Source organism: Dipteris shenzhenensis, chromosome 2 (genome assembly GCF_047967505.1).
Source record: "Dipteris shenzhenensis isolate YYH24624 ecotype China chromosome 2, Dip_SZ_1.0, whole genome shotgun sequence".
Classification (NCBI taxonomy): domain Eukaryota; kingdom Viridiplantae; phylum Streptophyta; class Polypodiopsida; order Gleicheniales; family Dipteridaceae; genus Dipteris; species Dipteris shenzhenensis.
In genome coordinates, this window is record NC_141597.1 from 1,566,917 (window position 1) to 1,594,694 (window position 27,778).

General features: G+C 44.4%; 1 protein-coding gene across 1 annotated transcript; it reads left to right on the forward strand.

Moving 5' to 3' along the window:
* LOC147904207 (arogenate dehydrogenase 2, chloroplastic-like) lies at positions 1 to 27,778 on the forward strand. Its single transcript, XM_087393615.1, has 7 exons — positions 1 to 594; positions 796 to 964; positions 26,033 to 26,197; positions 26,306 to 26,388; positions 26,583 to 26,652; positions 26,749 to 26,823; positions 27,034 to 27,778. The coding sequence occupies exons 1-7, from the start codon at positions 221 to 223 to the stop codon at positions 27,274 to 27,276; spliced, it is 1,179 nt and encodes a 392-aa protein (XP_087249741.1). The 5' UTR covers positions 1 to 220; the 3' UTR covers positions 27,277 to 27,778.

Below are 27,778 nucleotides of genomic sequence, written 5' to 3' on the forward strand. Positions count from 1 at the left end.
TGGGCTGGCATTGGACTGCTAGGGAGCCTCGCTAAGCCAGCTCTCCAGCTCCATGGGGCTGCAAATAAATCCTGCGAGTAGGGCTCCCCTAGAGCAAGTCGCTTGCACGGGAAGGCCCTCTTAGTAATAGCTAGTAGATAGATAGACAGACTAACAATCACTTTTCGATTAGTGCCATTACACTTGACGGAAGTCGAGGGTTTTGTAAACTCTCTTTTCTATGGCAATATTGTCACCCAATCACTTCCGTTGCAGTGCCGATTCTCAGTCATTACATCGGTCCTACTTTCTGTCGGATGCTAGTCCGCTGCTTATCCACGTTCACCGTCAGCGCTCTCTCCGTAAAATTCATTTTTGCAAACAGTACACTGCCTTGAAAGTTGAAGCCGTTGATGCCCCCCAGATCTTTGATTTCGAGTCGAAGAAATTGCTTGAATTGCAAATGCAGAAGAAGTTGAAGATAGGATTAGTAGGATTTGGTAATTTTGGCCAGTTTCTCGCAGAGAGAATGGTAAAGCAGGGGCATACAGTGCTTGCGCATTCCAGATCTGACTATGCTGCCTTGGGCCGCAAAATGAAAGTAGCGTTCTTCAGGTGCCAGGAGAAGATTGTTGCTCCCTTTGTGGGATTTTTTTTCCCAGTCCAAATTATTGCTAAGGTTTTGAGAGTATCCTTTGGCCTCTTGCGTATACCTGTGTTATAATGGCGTATTGACAGAAAGATGCTGCAGAATATTTATACTCTTTGAGTACTATTAGCCTGTAGATCATCTTTTTCCTCCGTCTTCTGATGTAGGGATGCTGATGATTTTTGTGAAGAACACCCGGAAGTCATTGTCCTTTGCACGTCGATTCTTTCGACCGAGTCTGTTCTCAACTCCCTACCAGTGCAGCGCTTACGCAGGAACACGCTGTTTGTTGATGTTCTTTCCGTGAAGGAGTTTCCCAGAAACCTTTTCTTACAGGTGTGCATTCTTGCAATAAGCCTCCCTTCCCACGGCAGTGCAAAAACTGTTTATTTGCGCCATGTGAATATGTGTGTTTGTGTTTTGGTAATCCAATGATTCTAATTTTAAGTCGAATTGGTACAATAAACCTAAAAGATAAACAAAGAACCTATATTTGCTTAATTTTCAGTCGAATTTGTTTAAAGAAACTTAACAAATTCTTGCTTTCATAACGTGAGATTTTTATGTGTTTAACTTGGAGGAGATTGTCACTATGCCACCTTCGTCTATCTCTAGACGGAGGTGGCATAGTTTTTATATGGCCCATATTGTGGGCCATGTTTAAAAGGAGCCTGTAGCAGTGGTCCCTCTAGGGCAGATATTTTTCAACTGTGGTTTTGGAAAGCATTTGTAGAACCATGGCGGGAGTTCACCTTATGAACAAATGTTGCCGGATGTTCTCTCACCACCCTCACCTTCATGAGATGGGTCATGAATGTGATCCCTCTCCTCGATCCCCATGGTGAACAGTTGATTCTGGAGGGATAGAATCCTCCATGAGTTGTTCGTCTCCAAGTCCATGCCTCATTGGACATATCTGCATTTTGGATATGTAGCATCCGTCGTATATGAAAGCAATAGCGACAAGCTCTTTCTAGCAAAAGAAAAGGACAAGGGCATCTCGGCGGCGTGGGTCCAAAAATAATTCCAAGGGCGCGAAGGCTGAAGACATTGGAGACAAGAAGAAGTAGAAGAAATGTTTCTACTGTGATAAACCTGGTCATTTCACAAAGGATTACAAGAAAAAGAAGGCAGATCTGTAAGAAATCCTAGATTTACTATATTTATAAATGTGCTAAGGAACAGAAAGAAGACTGAGATAGCAGAGAACAAGGAATAATTGTATTGCTTGAATGTCTGTCGGGTGGATGTAGTTGTCATCCATACAATTGGGCCTCTCTTATATAGAGAGTGAAGGGTCATCGAGTGGACTGGTCCTTCCTGGAGGGTACTTTGGAGAGACTTGGATTCCCAGTGGGATGGATTCAGGGTATCTCAGCGTTATACAGGACAGCTTCCAGCAGGGTCATCATCGGCGGCAGGATGGGAGAGCGATTTCGATTGGAGAGATCAGTGTGTCAGGGTTGCCCACTCGCTCCTTACCTGTTTCTCTTCTTCGCCGAGGCGATGACACACTATCTTCGGGCGAGATCGATAGGGACCCGGGGTGTTCGCCTTCCCATCAGGGAGGACACGGAGCTCCTCAAGGCACTCGTTTATTTCCAAGGTGAGCTCATATGTTCTCTTTCATCACACTTAGTTGTTTCTCCGAGTACATGCAGGTTTGCACAGACACCTAGGTACAATCCAACGGACTAAGTGCACATTCGATACCTACAAGATCAGTACATCTACTTTGTTTTCATACTCATCTATATTTACGAGTGCATGCAAGGTCTTGCTAGACCAACGATTTGTTCCTTCTTTGTCGATTAACTTATTGATGAGTACTCGTTTGGCCGTGGCATCTATGGATTACTTATTGCATACTCATTTGAACGTGGCAAGGTCCAACGTCTTTTAGGTGACATATTGACCCATGCCTCTTTCAGGAGGGACACAACATTGGTCCACTCTCACGCTTGATTGACTAGGTCTACTTGCTCCGGGCATTCCGTATAGTTTCGCACGTGTGAATCTACCTATAGGTTCCGTACCTGTTTTGGCATTGGCTGTGAACGAGGTTCTTGGTTCTTGCTTGCTATAACCTTTTTGGGTCTCACTGCAGTCATTTACTGACATTTGCAGTTTTGGGGCTTTTGAAGGACATTGGCAAATTTGGGGCTTTCAGTTCTTTTCACTTCCTTTGGTTGCAATTTCTTGCAAGACATTGGAGCTTTGGGATTTGGATTGCAATTTCTTGTTCAGATTACAGGACATTGGGTCACATTTGCAGGACATTGGGTCAGATTGCAAGACATTGGGTCAAATTTGCAAAATCTCAGCAAAATTTGGGGCTTTTCTGTATGTGCCCCCTTTTTGGCTTCTTTGCCCTCATTAAATTTGGGGCTTTTGCCAGATTTGCTGTTTTTTGCAATGGTCATTGCCTGACACAGTCACATTTGGGTAAAATTTGCATTTGCCCTTATTTGCGCTGGAAATTTGCAGAACATTTACTCGCAGACATTTGCTGTCATTTTTTGGACAGCTAGCTCTTTGCAATGATAGCCTTGAGACTTTTGTGTTTTCAGGTCTTTTCTATTCAGGGTATCCCATTTGCAATGGCTGGCAACAATCATGATCTATTTGGCATTCTTCGTGAAGATGATAAGTTGGATGGCACCAACTATCCAATGTGGTCTTATCTTATGAAACATATTCTTGTTGGAAGGCATTTTTGGAATATTGTTTCTGGGGTTGATCTGAGGTCAGCCAATGCTACAGTGGCTGCCCCTACTGTTGGTTCCTCTCCAGAGGGTACCCCTCCTGATGCTTTATCCTCTAGCACCCTTGCTACTGCTCCTCCAACTCAGGAACAAACAAGAAGGGATGCAAGAGATGCAAATGCACATTCTTGTATTGCTTTATCATGCAAGAGAATCAATATTCCACACATCCGGTCTTGCAGGACAGCAAAAGATGCTTGGGACAAATTGGCTTCTCTTTATCAAATTTGCAATGAGGCACGTGTTGCATATTTAAGAAGGCAATTGCAGGAAGTTAGTATGAATGAAGGTGACTCTATGGATGCATACCTGACAAAGGTCAAGGACCTCATGGAACAACTTGCCAATATTGTGAGGTGGTGCCAAATTCTCAGCTTGTCAGGACCACATTGAATGGGCTGCCAGATACATATCAAGGGTTTGCTACAATCCTTCGATTAGTGGCCATGGGTAATCTAGACCACTATTCTTTTGATCAGCTAGTCACTTTGCTTATGCAAGAAGAGCAAAGTCGTGCTAATAGGCAAGCTACTATTCCTGATCATGCATTTGCTTCACAGCAGACAGGAGAAGGCAAGACTTCCAAGCCTATGGGCAAGCCAAAATATGCGCCTAATAGTGGCAATTCCTCCAATGAATCTAAAAATACAGCAGATAAGTCAAAGAAGAAAAGATGCAACTATTGTTGCAAGCCAGGGCATAAAATTTCAGAATGTAGGAAGCGCGTTGCTTCGGAGAAAAAGAAAGCAGGATTGACAGTTAATGCCTCACATGCAATTGAATCCCATGAGCCAGTAGATGCCTCATATGCACGTGCTCTCCAGGATGATTGGGCATGGGCTGTCCATTGCTCCTTTGATCCCTCCCAAGTTGATGCATTCTTTACTGCTAATGATGCTCAGTCTTGGTATTTTGATAGTGGTGCTTCCAAGCACGTCACATCTTGCAGACAGTTGTTTCATTCCTTAGCTACGAGGGGGGACTGTCACATGTGCTAATAATGCCTCCTATGCTGTAAAAGGAATTGGAGATGTGCAGCTCACATCCGTTTCAAGCCATCCTATCACTTTGACTAATGTTCTTTTTGTGCCCGGAATTGAAGTCAACTCGATTTCGATTTCAGCAATTGCCACTCTAGGTTTCAGAGTGATTTTTGATGGATACAGATGCCTAGTATATGATCTTCGTGATGACAATGCCATAGTTCTTATTGGCACTTTGAAAAAGGGGCTTTATCACCTTGATGATCACTCAACTGCACTCTCTATTGAAGCATTTGCTATTTCAGATTCACAGCTTGCTGAAACTCATCTTTGGCATGAGAGAATGGGTCATCTCAATTATAGAGCTCTTGCCAAATAACATTCACAGGGCATGGCAAATGATGTACCTCAAACTCACACAGTTTCCAAACATGTGTGTGAGGGTTGTCTTTTGGGTAAGATGCATTGGTTTCCTTTTCAAAAGAATTGTCCAAAATTCTCACAAAGAAAATTGCAGCTCGTGCACAGTGATGTCTGTGGCCCAATGAGGACAAATGCCATTGGGGGGTACAAATATTTCATGACTTTCATTGATGAAATATGGTTGAGAATGAATTAGGATGCAAGCTTGTCACCCTCAACACAGATAGGGGGGAGAGTATATGTCAAAGGAGTTTGATGCATTTTTGTCTTCACGGGGCATTGTTCACTCAAGCACTACTCCTTACACTCCTCAGCATAATCCTGTTCCTGAAAGGAAGAACAAGTCCACTATGGAGATGGCCAGATGCATGCTTAAGGCCAAGTCCTTGCCCAGTAAATTTTGGCTTGATGTAGTGATGTGTGCCAACTATGTGCTGAATAGATCACCTACAAGGGCATTGAGGACTGTTACACCTTATGAAGCATGGAAAGGAAGGAAGCCTTCACTTTCACACATGAGAGTTTTTGGGTCTCTTGCATATGTTCATGTACCATCTCAGCTGAGACATAAGCTTGATGATAAGGCAACCAAATGCATATTTATTGGTTACAGCCAAGAGAGCAGAGGGTATCGGTTATACCAATCAAATACTGGGAAGATTATTGTCAGTAGAGATGCAATCTTTGCTGAACATCCGGCTTCTCCTCTTGTGGACTGCAAAGCTAAGCCAGAAGTTGACATGTTTGATGCCTTTGACTCTTGGTTACCTTTGCTTCCCTCAGAGGGAGACTTTGAACAGCAACATGAGCCTCCTGCAGGCCCTCCAACAAGCAATGATCAGCTAGTACCTCATGCTGATTTGCAGGTTTCTCTTCCAGCACAAAATGATCCCACTATTCATGATGCAGTGATTGAAGAAAGAGCTGTCAATAGACAGCAAAGACAAGTTCCCAAATGGCTTCTTGACACATTGAGGGACAGGAAACAAGATCAACCTCTTGCTGCCCAGACAAGATCAGTGAATAGACAGATGCATGGTCACTTTCTTGAGTTTGCACTCCTTGCTACAGCTTGCAATGAAGAGCCTTTGTGCCATAAAGATGCTTTTGACAGCAAAGAGTGGATGGATGCAATGAGAGCTGAGTTACAATCTATTGCCAAAAATGACACATGGGAATTAGTAGATCTCCCTCCCGGCAAGCATGCCATTGGTACCCGGTGGGTCTACAAGTTAAAAAGGAAATCTGATGGCAGCATAGATCGACACAAAGCCCGTCTTGTTGCAAAAGGGTATGCCCAACAACAAGGCATTGACTTTGAGGAGACCACCTCCAGGATTACTAGTATTAGATGTGTTATTGCCATTGCAGCCCATCACCATTGGCAAGTGCACCAGCTTGACATCAAGACTACCTTTCTTTATGGGGATCTGCAAGAAGAAGTTTATGTGACACAACCTCTTGAGGTTGTTGTTTCTGAAAACAAGGTATGCCAGCTGAGAAAAGCCCTTTATGGTTTGAAGCAGGCACCCAAGGCATGGTATGCCAAAATTCATGCACACTTACTATCCCTTGATTTTCAGAATAGCCCCACAGAGCCCACTCTTTATGTTCGTGGGAGTGGATCTGATTTTTTAGTGCTGAAATTATATGTGGATGACATGCTGATCACGGGTCCTGATACTCAGCATATTGCAGCTTTCAAGGCTGATTTGCAGCAAGCTTTTGAAATGTCAGACATGGGATAGCTGCACTATTATTTGGGTATTCAGTTTGCTCATGTTGAGGGGCGTATCATGATGTCACAGTCCAAGTATATTGGACAGCTCCTTGATCGTTTTTAGTTTGAGGATTGCAAGCCAATCTCTACTCCAGTGGACCCTGGCTTCAAATTTTCAGCTCATGACGGGAGCCCACCATGTGATATCACTCATTACCAGCAGGCTGTTGGATGTCTCATTTACTTATGCCACACCAGACCTGACTTACAATATGCAGTATTCTGAGACGTTTCCAGAATACTTCAGTCCATACCATGTAGGGGGGTTTGTAGGCCATCTTCTCCCTATCGTAGTGATGCCCTGTGGGCCCTGGTATGTGCCTTGTAGGCATAGTTGTAGGCACTTTAGTGTACTCAAGTTCCATCTTCCCATTTACACCTACCCTTATCCTATGACCCATGCATCTACCATTCAGTGCACCTTAATGCACCCTTGTGTGCACATTTTTATTAATAGAATATTGCCACATGTCCAATTTGATGCCGTTTGAAGTAGTAGCTCTAGCTCGACTAGTTCTATCTACGGAGATGATTCACCGCCATAACAAATCAGTCGGTGTCCATCATAAATACAAATACATGTTACACCATTGGCGTATAACATATAATAATGTTCTAATGTCTATTAATCACGGATTAGTGATTTCTCTTGTCATGACACTCCCTCCTGCTTGAATGGGCAGAAGTCCTCTTCTGGATCCTCTCTTGTCTTTTTCTCTTGCGTATGCTTTTCTCTTTTACTTCTGCATTTGCATCTCCTCTTCATAATCTACAAATAGTCTTTTCTTGATAGTACACGATCCTTCTGAATCAGAACTTAAATCTCATCTTCAAGTTATGGTTCCTCCTGATACTGAATATCCAAAATGTAGAAGTACCACTGTAGTGCCTCTTTAATATCTCTTCAAGCTCAAAATCCTCTTCTGAATACCAAGTTGCTGAAACCTCTTCATAATAACCTGCTTAATAAGCTAAAACATGTTCTCAACCAACTGGTCAGTATTAAAAAGATTCTCTCACCCAAATGTGTTATTGAACTAGGTAGACCTTGGCCATAGTTGATTTTGCGATGGAGAACTACTTAGTCTATAGAAACCATAGCCCTTCAATCTCTTTTTTTTTTTCTTCTAATTCTTCTCTTTCAGCCCTATTCATCCTATAAGATGCTCTACACAGAGGAGAAATTTCTTTATTCTCTGTCCATACTCTACAATGAACATGCCTAGTCTCTATTCAGTTCATCGCATAAATGTCCTACTCTATTAGCCAAAATTGCCAAAACCAATTCTGTAAAAGGGAAAGGCAAAGCATCCAAGCAGGAGGGTGATGTTTCTACCTCATCATCCCAAGAATCTACGGTGAACATAGAACCAAATGTAAATGCTATGGTGTATGGATGCATCCAAGACGTGATTGGCTGTCAACATTTTGTACAATAGCTTTCTCCTTTTCTTTGTCGAAGGGTTTATGAGGATTCAATTTCCTCTTAGCAATCTCAGCCAATTTAGTGAGGTCTTTCAAGGTGGTTGGGTTGATTATTTCAACCTCATACCTCACTTTCTTAGGTCTGCTAAATACTCCTTCCTTCCATCATCCTCGCTCTTCTGAAGTAACTCTAAAGACAATTTCCAGAACCTAGCTGTAAATTCAGCATTACTCTCGTTATCTAATTGCCTGAACTTTTTCCAACGGAAGGTTAATTCTTCTTCATGCCTCGGAGGCATGAAAGGCTTTAAGTTGCTCTACAAACTTGGACCATTGAAGAATAAATAGGCTCTTTTTCCGTTTGTAATAAGGACCACCGCATCAAACATCTTTCTGTAGATGCAATGTGGCAAGAGCAAGCTTCTCGTGATCGGTCTTATCTTGATGGGCAAAATATAGTCAAAAGGGCGAATCCAATTGAGGATTTTATCCGCCTCTCTTGCTTTGTCATACGTTGGGTAGAAATATGTCGCCAACAATAGCACGATCAACCAGTTGGGGCTCAATCTATTGATAGAGGCGATGAGGCTTGCAAGGAAGCAATATGGCTTACTCGGTTGGTGGGAGATTTGGGCATTACAGGAGATATGCCAGTTTTGCATTGTGATAGTCAGAGTGCTATCATGTTGGCAAAGAATCCGGTCTTTCATTAAAAGACCAAGCACATAGATGTGAATTACGATTTCATCAGGGAGGTACTGGAAGACAAGCGACTTGAGCTTGTGAAGGTGCATACTGATGATAATCCTGCAGATTTGCTCACTAAGAGCTTGCCTACAGAGCGGTTTGCACATTGCCGCCACATCATGGGATTAGGATGAGACCATTCTTATTTTATGGTCTTGTATACAGTAACTGTATATTGCTGTAATTTTTATTCTTTTCTCCCCTTTAGGCACATTGGCCTTTAGGTGGGAGGTTGTTGGGGTAAAGGCACATTGCCACCCTTTTGTTAAAGTTATGATACCTATGACTGTCTTAAGACAGTCATAGGGTGAAAGCCTAATCCTAATAAAACCTATGAGTTTGTGGTGTGGCTCAACACTTTTTTGACACACCCACACATTTTGTGTCTCTCTCTCTTTGTCTCCTTAGTTCCACTCCCTCTCCCTTTCCCTCACACCACCGACTCTAGGATTCTCGCAGTACCACACATACAGAGGATGACGTGACGTCACCAGACGGCTATGTGGACTTGTTTCCACCAGAGGTAGAAAAGACTGAACTCTGTGCCCTCTACCGCTTACTCCAAGCTTCCAAAACTAAAAGACTTGACATTAAACTTCCGGAAGCCTACACTGGTCAATGAAATTGCCGAACTGTTGACCAATGGCTCGCAAAATTACGCATGTACTTTGATACTGTTGACCTCATTGAAGGCAAAAAGATTGCCTTGGTAGCCTCCCTCCTCAAGGATACAGCTTTCCTATGGTGGCAACGACGCTTAACGGACGGTAAAAGTGTGTTAACATGGGAACGTTTTGAACATGTGCTCCGTAAGTAGTTCATACTTGCCAATGCGGACTTCCAAGCACGTTCAAAACTCCGACAGTTGGAGCAAACGGGCTCCCTGTCTGCCTACATCTCTCAGTTCACCACATTGGTGCTGGAGATCGATGGTTTAATTGATGATGATTGCCTTCATGCTTTCATCTCAGGCCTAAATCCCTCGTTACGCATTGATGTCGTCAAAGCAAACATCACCACCACAGCTGGCGCTATTGCTTACGCAGAGCGCATTACCAATTTGTAAAACATAGGGAAGCAGAGTTCTAATAGAACATAGAACTCTACTATGGCCAAGGGTGCTCTCCCTTAAGATAACCCCAAGTTCAGAAAAACTCGGGTAATCAAGGTTAGCGACAGTCTCAAGATCCCCACAAGTTGTAGAATTCGTATGCTGGATCCCAACAAAAGCACTCCTCCAAGGATCGCGCCTCTTCCTCTTCACAAAATCACGACCGACATCACCAACATAAAGGTGCGGCCACTGACAAGAAGAACAACTTCAGCACAAAAGGACTTTGTACCACCTGCACGGGCGACCATAAATGGTTCGATTGTCCAAAGCGACCAAAGCAAAATTCCAATATGGAACCTAGCAGTTCCCAAACAGAAGATGCTACCCCAGCACAAGACAAGAAAGGCAAAGCTGTTCGAATGGCAAATACCATCCACATGAGCCTTGCCAGCAACCTCGAACCTTCCCTGGCCACTCAAGTACTTTGCGTCCAAGGATCGATTCGAGGAACAACAGTTACTATTCTCATCGGCAGTGGCTGCTCTCATAACTTCCTAGCTAGTTCTATGGTAAAAAAACTTGGGTTAACCACCAGTCCTAGTCTTATGGACTCAGATTGAACTCGCGAATGGAACTACATTTTTGTGCAACACCAGGGTCAAAAATATGTCTTTTTGCATACAACATTATACGGACAAGTTGAACTTTGACATCATGCCTCTTTTTCGGTACGATGTCATCCTCGGATAACAGTGGTTCTATGACTATGATGCATCAATCAGTTTTCGCAGCCATACTATCCAGTTTGTCCACCAGGGAAAACTTATTGAGCTAACTGGTTCTAGGGACTCTCCTTCAACCCCAGTTGCCTCTGCCCTACAAGTAAAGAAGTGGGTTCGTAAACGTCAAGTAAAGACTTTACTTCTGTTGGTTACGGCAGTAGAGGAGACACCAACAAAGGATCCTCCTGAGTACCTCAACCAACCTTTCTTCCAACCTTACCTGTATATTTTTCCACAAGAATTGCCAAAACAGTTACCACCTCGACGACCAGTGGATCACCCAATCGAACTTATGTAGTAATCCACTGTCGAAACCTCCTTATCGGGTTTCTTACACTCAAAATGAAGAAATCCAAAGACAGGGGACTAACCTACTAGACAAAGGTCACATTTGGCCCAGTCGCAGCCCTTTTAGATCTCTTGTACTACTTGTGGAACAAAATAATAAGTCAATGCGCCTCTGCATCGACTACCGAGCCCTCAATAAGCTCACTATTAAAAACAAGTATCCATTGCCTCGCATCGATGACCTTTTCGATCAACTTTTACACGCAACACAATTCTCAAAGATTGATCTTCGTTCAGGTTATCATCAAATTCGCATACGAGAAGGTGATGAGTACAAGAAAGCTTTTCAAACAAAGTATGGACACTATGAATGTTTGGTCATGCCTTTTGGGTTAAACAATGCCCCGGCCACATTCGTGACACTAATGAACGACATCTTCAGGCCTTTCCTCCATAAGTTCGTCATCGTTTACCTCGATGACATCCTCGTTTTCAGCAGATCCCTACATGAGCACAAACAACATCTTCACCAAGTTTTTGAAGTTCTTCGTGCAAATTCTCTCTACATCAACGTTGAGAAGAGTGAGTTCTTCAAGACCCAACTCGAATATTTGGGACATGTTATTTCAGCTCAAGGCATCACTGTGGATCCCAAGAAGGTCGAGGTAATCCGAAACTGGCCTACTCCTAAGAATGTTCATGATGTCCGCTCTTTTCTCGGATTTGCAAACTTCTACCATACAAAGGTCTATCAGTTTTCTGAGATCGCAGCTCCTATGTCCGAATTATTGAAAAGCACAGTAGTTTTTCAGTGGCTTCCTGAAACAGAGTATAGTTTCTAACAACTCAAGCAAGCACTCACTACCACACCAGTTATGGCTATTGTTGACCCAAACCTTTCATTTGAGGTCTTGACCGACGCTTCCGACATCGCTACAGGAGCTATCTTGATGCAAGAAGGCAGAGCTATTGCTTTTGACAGCCATAAATATTCTGATATCCAAATCCAATACCCGGTTTATGATAAGGAGTTTCTTGCCATTGTACATGCTTATCGCTCTTGGAAACATTATCTCATGGGAGCCGACTCGGTGGTAAAGACAGACCATCACTCTCTGAAGTATATCTTTACTCAGCCAGTCATGAAAGCTCGACAAGCACGTTGGATTGAGTTTCTGGCCAACTTTCACATGACCATTGAGTACATTTCAGGACTACGCAATGTAGTTGCAGATGCTCTCAGCAGGTTAACTCTAGCATCAGCTATGGTAATCTCTACATTATCTGAGGATGTACCGAATTCATTCAAAGGGAAGTATCTCAATGACAAAGACTTCGGCACAGCAGTACAAGTTCTTTCGAAAGATCAACCTTCAACTTCTGAACAGAAGATTTTCTTATCCTATTCTTATACGGACGACCTCTGTATCATCAAGATCGCGTCTGTGTACCACATGACAAGGATGCTTGTCTTTTGTTAAAAGAGCATCATGTAATTCCTATGGTGCCACACTGTGCATCTGCGAGTAGTCAATGACAAAAAGATGAGGAAATCCAGTAATCTTATCCAAATATTCCTCCTCCTTCAAAGCTCCCAATTGTGAAACTAGAATTTTCAGATTTGCTGCCCTCCTCTCATGCTTTTTTATCAGCATCTTCTTCTTCTTGAGGTGTCCTGACTCCTCGCTTTTTCCAAAATCAAGCCAAAAAATCCGCAGTTAAAGTTTAGACTCTTCTGAGGTAGACTCCCCCGAGTCCAGATCATAATCATCATACTCTGATGAGGATGTACACTCAGATTCTCCATTCTTCAAAACCTCTTTCTTCCCATCCTTTAAACCATACATCGGCCAACTTCTGTACCGCTCCCATTTGACACAGCCACGGCCTCCCCAAGATAATCGAGTATGCATTCTTGCCTGGCTTAATTGGGAGCGCATGAAAGGTGCACAAGACTGCAACATCACACACGTCGGATGTGCACAGTTTCCGAGCAAAAACCTACGAGTAGAAAAGTTTGAGCAATAATTTTTGACACCAACCATGCTTGTATATTTCTCAAAGATATATACAATTCTTTCTTAATTTCTCATTTATGGAACCATACACTTACTTATTTTTCATTATAACCCTCATTTTAGAGAACATCATCTATAGATGAACGAATAGTGAACACTTTAGAAACTCCTATAAATACCTCCCTACCATACTCTCTTTTGAGGATTATGGTAATTCAATCAATTTAAAAGAGTTTCCCTATTCTTTAGCAATCCCATAATTGAACCTCTCATATAACAATGTATACCATATTCCTTTTTTTTGCCGAAAAAACAGTGCTGATTATATTACTTCGAAAAAACAAGATACATGAGGTCAGTTTTGCAGCTGACGGGGCTGCGTTCACAAATCGGACGCAGCCCTAAATGGAAACAAAAAGCTCTCTCTCACGGAGAGATCAGGCGGGTGTGAATAAACAGCCAGAAAGGTGGTGAATAGCGCCACTGAAGGCCCTGAGAAGTATGCTTGAAGAAGAGGCCCTGCGTATCCCAATCTCGGAGGACATCCAAGCATCAACAAGACTTACAGGTTACTCAGTGCAACATACTAGTGGCCTCAGATGAAAAGCGACGTCATCAAAATGGTTACATCTTGCTTCTCTTGTCAACAAATGAAAGCAAGCCGACGACTTTCAGCAGGACTTCTTCAGCCTCTTCCAGTTTCAACTGAAAGGTGGGAAAGTATTTCCATGGATTTTATGACAACACTACCACGATCCTCTAGAGGTAACACTCAGATTATGGTAATTGTTGATTGATTGTCCGAAATGGCACCTTAGACTTGTTGCTTGCAAAAGAAGTGCCCGCCAAACTCTTCATACAACACATCTTCTGACACCATGGATTGCCCAAGAATATCGTCTCCGATAGAGATCCTAAGTTTACCAGTCACTTTTGGATTTCACTGTTCGAATCTTTAGGTACAACTCCACTGTTCAGTTCAGCCTATCATCCAGAATCAGATGGCCAGACTGAAAGAGTCAACCAAGTTCTGGAAGAAATGCTCCGACATTATATTCAGTCACGACTAGCAGCTTGGGAAGAAAATCTACCACTCCTTGAGTTTGCTTATAATAACTCTTTCCACAGTGCCATCAGCATGACTCCATTCCAAGCAGCTTATAGACACACTCCGATTGTACCAACGAATTTCGTACTTCAACATCGAGTGGCCCTAGCTGATCAACTGGTTCAAGAAATGCAAGACATTCTACTCCAAGTCAGGGATCATATACGAAAGCGGTATCAACGGTCTGCCAATAAACATAGACGTCACCTGGAATTTGAAACTGGTGACATGGTGCTATTATTTGTAGCCCCACATCGCTACAAGATGGTTAAGTGTGTGTTTCCTAAGTTGCGACCAAGATACCATGGACCTTTTCGGATCGTTAAGAAAAATTCACCTTTTAGTTACAAATTGGAATTACCATCATCATGGGGTAAAATCCACCCGACATTTCATATTTCTTGGCTAAAGACGTACATTTCAGGCGATGAAGCAGTTCCTCCTACAGGTGATTATGTCCTAGAAATCGAAGACGATTATGTTCTACTTATTCCTAAGCGTATTCTGGACCATCGACAGCGTGAGACTCGACATCGACTTATCACGGAATTCCTTGTTCTTTAGCGAAATCTGGACGACTCTGACGCTACTTGGCAATCTGATGAAGACTTACAGCAGTACCTTGACATTTTACAGCAGTATTTTCAGAATTTACCGTGATATTTTCTACACCAGTTCATTATCTCCACCAGGGTCTTATTTTAAGTGGCAGGGGATGCCACGATCTGTGACGTATTCCTTTCTCTATTCCTTAGACTTTGTTGCACTCAATTCAGGCATGTCGACATCTAACGTAAACATTCTGTCCTTCTTCTTCCCTTTTGCTATCAAGCGACCTTTATTTTTCATATCCTCAATGAAGCATCCATGAGGATTAAATCTGACCTGCAAGCCTGCTCAACCATTTGACCAACAGAAACTAGGTTCTTGGTGATATTCGGGACATGAAATACATCAAACAGGTATTTCTTTTTTCCATCCTGCATAGACAAAGGAATTTTACCAATCTACACAATAGGATGTGCAGTATCATCACCAGTCTCCACAAATCCTGGTCTTTCCATTTTCCTTGCATCCTGCATCCATTCTACATGACCTATCATGTGGTTTGATGCACCTGAGTCAACATACCACACATTATTGCTTTCTTCTGCACTTGTCACAGAATTGGACATGTACTGCACCATAAACAGATGCTCATTTCTGTCATCACCCTGTCTACTAGAGGATGCATAATTGCCTTGGTGCAAATTTTTAGTCATGATGTTATTTTTCTTTTTATAGCAGTCTTTAACCACATGACCCATTTTACCACAGTAGTAGCATTCAACATTGTTGTTTGCATTTTGGCCTTTCTACCATCCACCACGACCTCTTTGGCTCCCCTTGCCTCTAAAGTTACCACATCCTCCTCCATAGGACTGGTTTTCTTGAATTTCCTACATATTCTGATTTTTGCCACGGCCTCCAAATCGGCCTGCTCTACCTCTGCCTCTACCTCTTCCAACATTTGAGTAGAAGATAGCTTCTTTTGAAGTTCCTCTTGAAGAAGATGCACCACCATTTCTTTGATCTTCAGAAATTACAAGAGCAATCAACTCCTCAAAATCAGGAAAATTCTCACGGATGGCAATGGATGTCTGCAATTCTGCATAATTCTTTCCTAGACCATTCAAGGTCATAGAAAATAAATCATCATCTTCCACTGGCGACCCAATAGAAGCAAGTGCATCTGCAATCTTCTTCACCTTCATGTGGTAGTCATTGATGCTCATATTTTCTCTCTGCACATTATGCAACTCCTACTTAAGCTGCATTTTCCTGGCTTGTGTATTTGTGCTATACATTTTTGTCAAAGTATCCCACGCCTCCTTCGGCATGCTTGCATCCTGAATATGCATGATCATAGAATCTAAAATACTGATAGACAGCCAGTACATAACTTTTCTAGCTCTCTCATGCTAGCCTTTAAATGCGTGCAACTCCTATTGATTGGGAACATTAGGAATAACTGGTTCATGTTCAGCTCTAGTAATAAACTCCCAATAGCCTTTTCCCTTAAGGAAATTCGTCATTTTAAACTTCCATGCTTGGAAGTTGTTCTTGTCAAGCTTTTTAGTGACAATCTATGAAAGAGCATTAGATGCCATTACAGAACACTGCAAAATATTATGTCATCATCTTCTCCAACACCACTTTTTGAGCTTTCTTCCTCCTTCCTTCTTAGAAATTGCTTAGCTCTATTCTCCCCATTCCTTACGACTTTTGCCAAGCCCTTCTAGCTGGAGTTTCTACCTATGGGACACTCCTTGTTGAGATATCGAGCTCCACTCGTGATATGCTAGGGTGACCATTGTGTATTTATGTCACCGACACGTACCTATCCTTCTGCATTTCTGTCACTATACCCACCACAGTGAGGGCCCTGTAGAGACTGACAGCTATCTAGGTCCATTTTGATAGAGTACTTGACCCAGTGTATATGGGCCATCTGAGTAGAGAGCTCCTAGACCTACTCAGAGACGATGATGACATGGACCGAGCACATGCCTCAGACGCGCTAGTATCAGTAGTGCAGGAGGCTTCCATAAGGTCCTTCCCCACGACCAGGCCCGCACGGCCCCGTGATGGGAAGATGCCACAAAGCCCATGGTTTGACGACGAGTGTAGGGCTCTGAGAGCACACTTGATACGGGAATGCGCCTTGGGCCATTTGTCTGCATCTGAGGCACAACGGATTTATCGATGGCTGACACGGCGTAAGAGACGTGCATTCCTTACACACATGATGGATGACATTATTAGCTTGTTCCGAGGGGAAGACCCCACCATCGGATGGGGGTTCCTTCAGAAGGGAAACCACCCATTCCCATCACTAACCCTTCTGTGTGGCACACATATGCATGCTCCCTATATGATGTCCCCGGGCAGGCACAACCTGACATGTGTGATATGCCCAGGCCTACCACATGTTATTTGTTCACCACGCAGAATGTACGGGTGCACTATGCTATCTACACAATCAGAAGGCACAGGATCATGAAGGACTACAGACATAGCATTTCTCACATGGGCATGAGGTCCTGGCCTCGATTTTAGCATGGATGTTCAATCACGCAATATGCCACGGTTTTCCACCTACCTGGAGCACCACCACCATCGTACCGATATACAAGGCAGGGGACCCCATGGATACCGGAAACTACCGCACCCTCATGATTGGTCATACTTTGGCCAAGATCTATGGATCAGTGCTGGAGAGCGAACTTAGTAGCCACACGGAGCTTCAGGGGCAGCGAGCACTAGGACAGGTAGGCTTCCGGAGACAGCACTCTACTTTGGATCACATTTTCACTCTGCGGACTATCATTGAGGAGGCTAGGTCCAGACATCAGAAAGTCTACACATGCTTTGTAGACTTTTGGAAGGCCTTTGATACCGTCCCGCGATCTCGTCTGATCACAAGACTATGTGAGCTACATATCCTGGACTCCATGATCTGGGGAGTCACGAGTCTATACGAGTTTGTTCGAGGGAGAGTTTGAGCCCCAGGAGGTATATCGGATTGGGTGGGCAGTACTATAGGGGTGAAGCAGGGCTGCCCCCTCTCCCTGACGCTCTTTGGACTCTACATTGATGAGATCACATCTTTCTTAATTTGGGGGAGGGAGGGTTCGCCATTGGCTGATCTCATGATACATATATTGTTATATGCAGATGACATAGCACTCATATCATCATCAGTAGAGGGCTTACAGAGACATCTGGATGCTTTGGAGGTGTTCTGTAGAGAGAGGGACTTGACAATCAACCTTGGGAAAACCAAGGTTATGATCTTCAACACTCACGGGCGGTGCTTCACCGACACAGTTTCACATACAACGATGCCCCAGTGGAGATAGTGTAGTCCTACACATATTTGGGTGCAGTTTTCTTTGGACCCCTATTCATGATGACCCACGCCGCTAGAGCACGGCTCACACGGGGACGGGGCGCATTGGCTTGTCTGGAGAGATAGTGTTTCCAGTGCCACTTCCAGGACCCTCCGATGAAGGGTTGGCTTTTTGACACCCTCGTCCGACCGACAACTATGTATGCTGCACCCGTTTGGGGGTGTGACCTCCCGATAGCAGAATGGAGGACATTTGAGAGGCTGCAGGTTCTCATGGGCTCCAGGATAATTCGGAGTAAGCCCTCAGTCCCATATGAGATCATACAGGTAGAGTTCACGATGACACCCCTTCAGATTGATGCCATCTTCCAGATAGTGACATACATCCACAGAGTTTGGGCCCTACCTCATTGGAGACTGTCGAGAGTGGCCTTACAGGCTTCCATACGCTTGGCAGAGAGTGGCGTAGACACTTGGTATGCACGCATAGGTACATGGCTGGCGAGGCATGGTATTCAGCTAGATAAGCTCCTTCCACCAAGAGCTGCCCTCCTTAGAGGGACCGCCAGAGGCGTGGGATCACAGTAGATACAGCCCGTCGGGTCCTCAGATTGAGACGATCGCCTCCACTGCTGTCATGCGATACTATTCGACAGATATAGATCCGCGACATCTTCACGGCCCACAAGGGGGACACTTTGATACCAGGCATCGGGATCTTGATACCGGACCCCAGCTTGAGCTTCAGCTCACAGTTTCCAAACATGTGTGTGAGGGTTGTCTTTTGAGTAAGATGCATCGGTTTCCTTTTCAAAAGAATTGTCCAAAACTCTCACAAAGGTAATTGCAGCTAGTACACAGTGATGTCTGTGGCCCAATGAGGACAAATGCCATTGGGGGGTACAAATATTTCATGACTCTCATTGATGATTTCACAAGATATTGCTGGGTATATCCTTTAAAAGCCAAATCTGAAGTTTTCTTATGCTTTCAGAGCTGGCTGAATATGGTTGAGAATGAATCAGGATGCAAGCTTGTCACCCTCAACACAGATAGGGGGGGAGAGTATATGTCAAAGGAGTTTGATGCATTTTTGTCTTCACGGGGCATTGTTCACTCATGCACTACTCCTTACACTCCTCAGCACAATCCTGTTCTTGAAAGGAAGAATAGGTCTACTATGGAGATGGCCAGATGCATGCTTAAGGCCAAGTCTTTGCGCAATAAATTTTGGCTTGATGTAGTAATGTGTGCCAACTATGTGCTGAATAGATCACCTACAAGGGCATTGAAGACTGTTACACCTTATGAAGCATGGAAAGGCAAGAAGCCTTCACTTTCACACATGAGAGTTTTTGGGTCTCTTGCATATGTTCATGTACCATCTCAGCTGAGACATAAGCTTGATGACAAGGCAATCAAATGCATATTTATTGGTTATAGCCAGGAGAGCAGAGGGTATAGGTTATACCAACCAAATACTGGGAAGATTATTGTCAGTAGGGATGTAATCTTTGCTGAACATTCGGCTTCTCCTCTTGTGGACTGTAAAGCTAAGCCAGAAGTTGACATGTTTGATGCCTTTGAATCTTGGTTACCTCTCCCTTCCTCAGAAGAGGACTTTGATCAGCAACATGAGCCTCCTGTAGGCCCTCCAACAAGCAATGATCAGCTAGTACCTCATGCTGATTTGCAGGTTTCTCTTCCAGCACAAAATGATCCCACTATTCATGATGCAGTGATTGAAGAAAGAGCTGTCAATAGACAGCAAAGGCAAGTTCCCAGATGGCTTCTTGATACATTGAGGGACAGCAAACAAGATCAGCCTTTTGCTGCCCGGACAAGGTCAGGGAATACACAGATGCATGGTCACCTTTTTGAGTTTGCACTCCTTGCTACAGCTTGCAATGAAGAGCCTCTGTGCTATAAAGATGCTGTTGACAGCAAAGAGTGGATGGATGCAATGAGAGCTGAGTTACAATCCTTTGCCAAAAATGACACATGGGAATTACTAGATCTTCCTCCCGGCAAGCATGCCATTGGTACCTGGTGGGTCTACCAATCAAAAAGGAAATCTGATGGCAGTATAGATCGACACAAAGCTCGTCTTGTTGCAAAAGGGTATGCCCAACAACAAGGCATTGACTTTGAGGAGACATTTGCTCCCACATCCAGGATTACTACCATTAGATGTGTCATTGCCATTGCAGCCCATCATCATTGGCAAGTGCACTAGCTTGACATCAAAACTGCTTTTCTTCATGGGGATCTGTAGGAAGAAGTCTATGTCACACAACCTCCTGGCTTTGAGGTTGTTAATTCTGAAAACAAGGTATGCCGCCTTAGAAAAGCCCTTTATGGTTTGAAGCAGGCACCCAGGGCATGGTATGCCAAAATTCATGCACACTTACTATCCCTTGGTTTTCAGAATAGCCCCACAGAACCCACTCTTTATGTCCGTGGGAGTGGATCTGATTTTTTAGTGCTGATTTTATATGTGGATGATATGCTCATCATGTTGAGAATAGGCATCTCCAGGAGTGGCTGGCCGACCAGCTCCCACGCAGCAAGGGGGGCCAGAGGGGGTAGGCTGGCCGACCAGCTGGTCGGCCCAGTTGGCTGACCGACCAGGCTGGTCGGTCTAGGCAATCTGGCCGACTCCCCCCCTGGCCTGCCCTATAAAAGGGACTCCTTCCCTTCACTTCCTTCACCACTCCTTGCAGCTCCTCAAGGCTCCAGCACACAGCCTGCTCCTGACTATCCCCTCAGAGCCCCCTCTCAGCTGCTCAGTTGGCTGCCCACACTCCCGCAGCAGATCTTGCCTCTTCAGGGCTCTTGCCTCCTCGCTCCAGGCCTCTACAGTTCCCTTGTTCCAAGGTTCCTGCCTCTTCACCCAGGCTCCTTCAGCCTCCTCTTCTTTAGGCTCTTGCCTCCTCAGTTCAGGCTCCTCTAGCCTCTTCACTCCAGGCCCCTGCCTCTTCGTTTCAGGCTTCTTCTGCCTCCGTGCTCTCAGGCTTCAGCTTTCTTGTGCCCCCCCTTTCCTCTGCTTCAGTTCAGCCTCTCCTGCAGCTCCTGTTTTCTCATCTTATTCAAGATATCTTGTATTTCAGTTGCTGCCCTGGTTTAAGGGCTGATTTACAGCAGATCAGTTGTGGCACATTTTGTTATCTCTAGTGTTCTCTGTATGGCTCTATAATTTCAGTTTGTTTGCATCTTCCGTTGCCATTTTTAATATGGTATCAGAGCACCAGAATACTCTCTGATCTGGGAACTTCTATATTGATGAAGTTGAAGAAGTTTGTCCTCGTCAGCAACTCTCCTTCCCACCGACTACAGAGCTCTCTTCTCCCCTCCCTATATATTTTTTTTTGCTGCCTGTCGGCAGCCCTGTTCTAGACCTTGATCTTTTCACCAGCCCCGTTCTCTTCAGCCCCTTGTTGCTGTCGACTCCCTGGTTTCAGTTATGGCTGATGAAACAAAGGATTCTACTCCGGATCTTCGCGTATCCCCTATGTCCAGTTTCTTTCAAGAGTCTGACAAGCCTGTACGTATTCCCATTCTTCCTACATTTCCAGATGCTCGGCAGTTAGATGGGACCAACTATTCTCTTTGGAAAATTCAGATGGCGTCTGTATTGGAATCTTATGATCTTGCTGAGTTTGTTGATCCCGGGATCCCTCGTCCGTCACCTGAGGAGGAGCCACATGCTTCTCTTATCTGGGATAAATTGAATGCTCGTGTACGCTCGTTCATCTTTCTCAATTGTCAACCAGGGGTTCTCAATCATATCAAGCATCTTACTTCTGCACGTGCTATTTGGGAATTTCTTGATGGCATGTATCTTCGCGTCACTCCCATGAAACGTATTTCCTTGGAAGTTCAACTTCGTCGCCTCGATCCGACTACTTCCCCTTCCATACGGGACCACATCAACAAAATGCAGAGCATGCATCAGGACATCCTCCATGCAGGCAAGGCTATCTCCTCCGAAGATATGGCTATTACTCTCTTATCTCATGTTATTACTGACAGTCGATATGCAGCATTCTATTCTTCTCTTATTACCTCTGGCCGCCTCAGCACCATCACTTGGGAGGAACTTGTCCCCATGATGATGGATCAGGAGGAACGGTTCACTAAAACCTCTGATGGTTCTTCTGAGGCTCTTGTGGCTCACCGTCCCAAATCACGATCCAAGAATGCCCCGTCCTCTGCCAATAACTCATCTCCTTCAGATCCCTCCAGTGACCGTCCTGCTCCCAAAGGTAATTGCAATCACTGTGGCACTCTTGGCCATTATTGGCGCAATTGTCCCTACCGCAAACACAAACGAGCTGACGCACCCCTGGCCGCTGCGGCTGATGCTTCCCTTACCCCTACTCCTGCATTTGTTCACCTTGAGCTCTTGAATTCGGTACCCCTTCCTGCAACAGAGTCATTGGCTCTCCATAGCTCCGATGCTCGTGAATGGATTGTTGATAGTGGGGCCTCTCGGCATATGACCCCCTCCTCCTCACTGCTCCAGGATCTCACTCCTCATTCTGGTCGTGTCTGCATCGGCGATAAGCACTCTATTCCTGTTCATTCAGAGGGCTCTCTTGATATTATTCCTGATGGCAAAGGGGGTAAACACTCTTCTCGTGTTCTTTATGTTCCGTCTCTTGGCTTTCATCTCCTTTCGGTTCATCAGATTTGTCAAAACAATATGAAAGTTGAGTTTGAAGCGGCCTCTGTCACCATCCGCGATCGTGCCACCGGACAGCCGGTTTGGACCGGCCATTCTACTAATGGTATCTACAAGCTTGTCGCCCTTCCCTCCCTTACAGGAACCTCTCTTGGCGACCTTTGGCATTATCGGTTTGGTCATCTACACATTGATGCTCTCCATCGTGCTTTCCGTGATCAGCTTGCTCTCGGCTTCTCTGTCGGCACCTTTCTCATTGGCAAGCTGCTCGACGTCTCCTCCGCTATCTTCAGGGGACCTCTACTTTCGGGCTCTTATATGCTGCCGGTGGTTCCTCTCCTTCCCCGCTCACTCTCCGAGGTTGGAGTGACTCCGATTGGGCTGGCGACCCCGATTCTCGCCGCTCTACCACGGGCTATGTTTTCTCCTTTGGCTCTGCGGCTATCTCCTGGTCCAGTAAACGCCAACCCACGGTCGCCCTATCTTCCACCGAGGCTGAGTATCGGGCTATGTGTAGTGCCCCCTGTGAGGCTGTGTGGCTTCGGCGTCTTCTTCTCGATTGTGGTTTTCAGCAACCCACTTCTACCACACTTTTTTGTGACAATCAAAGCTGTATTGCCCTTGCTCGCAATCCGGTTTTCCATGCTCGGACAAAACACATTGAAATTCAGTACCACTACACGCGAGAGAAGGTTCTTGACGGTTCCATTGTGCTCCTATTCAGCACCACTTCCGACAACGTCGCCGACATATTTACCAAACCTGTTTCTCCTCCCCTTCTCCAACGTCATACCAGCTCTCTGGGTCTTGTGCCACACCCTGGAGCTGAGAGGGGGTGTTGAGAATAGGCATCTCCAGGAGTGGCTGGCCGACCAGCTCCCACGCAGCAAGGGGGGCCAGAGGGGGTAGGCTGGCCGACCAGCCAGGCTTTGGCCGACCAGTTGGTCGGCCCAGTTGGCTGACCGACCAGGCTGGTCGGTCTAGGCAATCTGGCCGACTCCCCCCCTGGCCTGCCCTATAAAAGGGACTCCTTCCCTTCACTTCCTTCACCACTCCTTGCAGCTCCTCAAGGCTCCAGCACACAGCCTGCTCCTGACCATCCCCTCAGAGCCCCCTCTCAGCTGCTCAGTTGGCTGCCCACACTCCCGCAGCAGATCTTGCCTCTTCAGGGCTCTTGCCTCCTCGCTCCAGGCCTCTGCAGTTCCCTTGTTCCAAGGTTCCTGCCTCTTCACCCAGGCTCCTTCAGCCTCCTCTTCTTTAGGCTCTTGCCTCCTCAGTTCAGGCTCCTCTAGCCTCTTCACTCCAGGCCCCTGCCTCTTCGTTTCAGGCTTCTTCTGCCTCCGTGCTCTCAGGCTTCAGCTTTCTTGTGCCCCCCCTTTCCTCTGCTTCAGTTCAGCCTCTCCTGCAGCTCCTGTTTTCTTATCTTATTCAAGATATCTTGTATTTCAGTTGCTGCCCTGGTTTAAGGGCTGATTTACAGCAGATCAGTTGTGGCACATTTTGTTATCTCTAGTGTTCTCTGTATGGCTCTATAATTTCAGTTTGTTTGCATCTTCCGCTGCCATTTTTAATACATCACGGGCCGAGATACTCAGCATATTGCAGCTTTCAAGACTGGTTTGCAGCAGATTTTTGAAATGTCAGACATGGGACAGCTCCACTATTATTTGGGCATTCAGTTTGCTCATGTTGAGGGGGGTATCATGATGTCTCAGTCCAAGTATATTGGACAGCTCCTTGATCGTTTTCAGTTCGAGGATTGCAAGCCAGTCTCTACTCCAATGGACCCTGGCTTCAAATTCTCAGCTCATGATGGGAGCCCACCATGTGATATCACTCTCTATCAGCAGGCTGTTGGATGTCTTATTTATTTATGTCACACCAGACCTGACTTAGAGTATGCAGTATCTCAGCTCAGCAGATTCATGCACATGCCGAGTTCACAGCATTGGCAGGCAGTGAAGAGAGTTTTCAGATATCTCAAAGGCACTCAAAATTTAGCCCTCTTCTATGGTGATTAGGGCTCACTTACCATGCATGCTTACACGGATAGTGACTGGGCAAGATGTTTCGACACCAGAGTGTCACATAGTGGCAATTGTTTTTTTCTTGGCAATTCATGTATCTCTTGGCTTAGCAAGAAGCAACCAACAGTTGCCACATCTAGCTACGAAGCTGAGTACAGGGCAGCTTTCACCGCTACAGTAGAGTGTGTCTAGCTTCGACAGTTACTCACAGATCTTGGTATTCGCCAGACATCCTCCACTATGGTCTACACTGACAGCCAGAGTGCCGTGGCCATTGCGCGTAACCCAGTGTTTCATGCGCGTACCAAGCATATTGAAGTTCACTATCATTATGTTCGGGAGCGGTTGTCAGCAGGAGACATAGAGTTGTCCTATCTTCCCACAGAGGACAACATAGCAGATCTGTTTACAAAGGCACTTCCTCATCCCAAGTTCGAAGTCTTCTGCCAGGCTTTACTCTTGGTTCCCTTTGTTACATGATCTAACATACCTTGTACATTCATAGGTGGCTATATCCTTTTGGATGAACATGTGCCACCATGATCAAAAAATACCAGGTATTCTAAGATGTTTCTAGAATACTTCAGCCCATACCATGGAGGGGGGTTTATAGGCCATCTTCTCCTAGTTCTAGTGATGTCCTATAGGCCCTGGTATGTGCCTTGTAGGCATTGGTATAGGCACTTAGTTTATTGTGTGCCTTTTATGCCACATAGGACACTTAGTCCTATGTGACACCTAGGACACTTAGTCCTAGGTCTAGGTACAAGTACTATGTACTTGGTTTTTTCACACACTATTCAAGATTGACGTGACGGCTGTGACTCTTCGACTCTTTGTATCTTGCACTCTCTTTTCATTCAACGATCCTACAGTTCCTCGTCGTTCCGGCGAATGAAATCTAGTTTCTTTCTTTATACCAATCGAGAGATTTTATTCCTGTTTTTTGGTCGATTTTGTTTCTTGATTTGCCTGTTTATTTTTGCTTAGTCACCTTCTTCCTTGCTTCTTTATTTCTTGTTTTCTTTCTCTTTTGTGTTTTTGACGTATTTTTAGTAAACACTTGGTTTGCTTGAGAGGCTCTGCGGGTCTTTAGAAACCCAGTATAGCTGCTTATGCTTTGGCACCAATGACGAAATAAGTGTTGCTGTTCTGCTTAGTATGTCTTCCTTTTGTTTTTCAAAAAACATTTGTAACCTCTTTTGGTTTTCTCTTTTATTTTCTGTGTAGATTTTTGGACTTTAGAACAACTAATTTTCTAAATTTGTACGATTGGATAGTTGTACAAAGGTATATAAAAAAAGTTCTTTTATGCATGTCAAAATCTTGTGTATTATGATTGAACAAAAGGTGCACAAACATGTTGTCCCTGGTCGTTGCTTAGCTCCAAGGTCAGAGGTTCACATTTTGAGATGTGTTTTTGTGCAGGTACTCCCTTCAGAATTTGATGTTCTTTGTACTCATCCAATGTTTGGGCCTCAAAGTGGGAAATCAAGCTGGAATCGTTTACCATTTGTGTATGAGAAAGTCCGTGTAGGGAAAGGGACCCGTGAAGATCGCTGTGAAAAGTTTTTAAATATCTTTGCAAGTGAGGTAATATGTTTTGTCTTTATAGTCTGAACAGCTTTAAGTTACAAAAAGGAGGTGAAATTTGATGGATGATATATTTACTTTTATTTTCCGGTTATGCTCCGAATTCAGGGCTGCAGAATGGTTGAGATGTCTTGCAAAGAACATGATCGATATGCTGCCAGTAGCCAATTCATTACTCATACTGTAGGCAGGTTTGTGGTTTCTACTGCACAATCAAATGCAATTTCAAAATTTTTTCTTACATGTTTCCCAGGAAAGCAGTGAGAATTACAAGTTACTTTGATATCCGAGGCTTCTTGTGTCTGGTTGACATCAATGCTTAGCAATTGAAGTGCTTACATAGGCAGGACCATTTAGGCTGACAGTTTTGTCTTGTAATGCTCAGGGTCTTAGGCAAGCTGGGCCTTAACTCAACGCCAATCAACACGAGAGGCTATGAGACACTACTTGACCTGGTAATAGATTGTGGTAATTTTCTGCTTTGTTTGTTGAACTTCACTCCTTGTAACATAATCAACTTCATGTTTTGTTGGCGTTTTCCGTTATGCCAGGTTGAAAACACAGGAGGGGACAGTTTTGATTTGTACTATGGTTTATTTATGTACAATATCAATGCCACGGAGGAGGTATGTGTGTGATAACTCTATTTTGTATCCTTTGCTTACGACAATTGTTTGTTCGGAGTGAAAATAATGCAGTGTGTACTAAATATTTCTTTTCGGGAGCGCGGAATGCGATAAATAATTTTCAGCAAGGGACACATCGTGTGTGTGGAAGTCCATTTTATATTGCTATTGAAGCACTCGCTTCACCACTCGTTTTTTGATATTATGCAGCTAGATCGTCTGGAGATTGCATTCGATGATGTGAAGAAGGAACTCTTCAGTAAATTGCATAATGTTCTAAGGAGTCAATTATTTGATCGTGTTCATCCAGCAGAAGTGATTCCTGCTCCAGTTCGTACAGCTGAGAACACACAGATAGTTTCATCACAGTTAGCAAAGCTTAAACCAACTACTGGAAATCTTGAAACCAACTCTGGGCTAAATTCTGCAACCAACGAGGCCTCAGTCAATTGAGTTTCGGTAACAAATTGGGGGACTATCATGACCTTTCATTTTTATATCCATTCTCCGCAGTGATTCTTTATAATTTAAGATGCACAATATCTGGGTTGGAGAATTCTCGATAAGATGGACAGGTAGCAAACCATTTTGCAGTGGAAGCTGATGGTGCAGATGTCTCCTCTTTTTTATTTCATTGGATGAATTTAAAAAAATTGGAAGTCTTTGGAAAGCGTCCCCTTTTTTTGGGGGAACCATGCACATCTTTCAGATTAGGGGACAGTCGACCCCACACCTTCATTGTAATGGGCAATTGCTTAAAACTTGCTCTCGAGCTCACAAACAGAATTTCAAAGACAGACTATAGTACATAATTGAATACTGAAGCGGGGCAGGGTCCCTTGTTTCCACACGGTATTTCACCTATGCCATTAATAGGTGGGGAAGACAAATCAAAAGCCCCTGCATAGGCTTTAGTCAGATTATGGGCTCAACATCAATAAAGAGAAAATTGTTA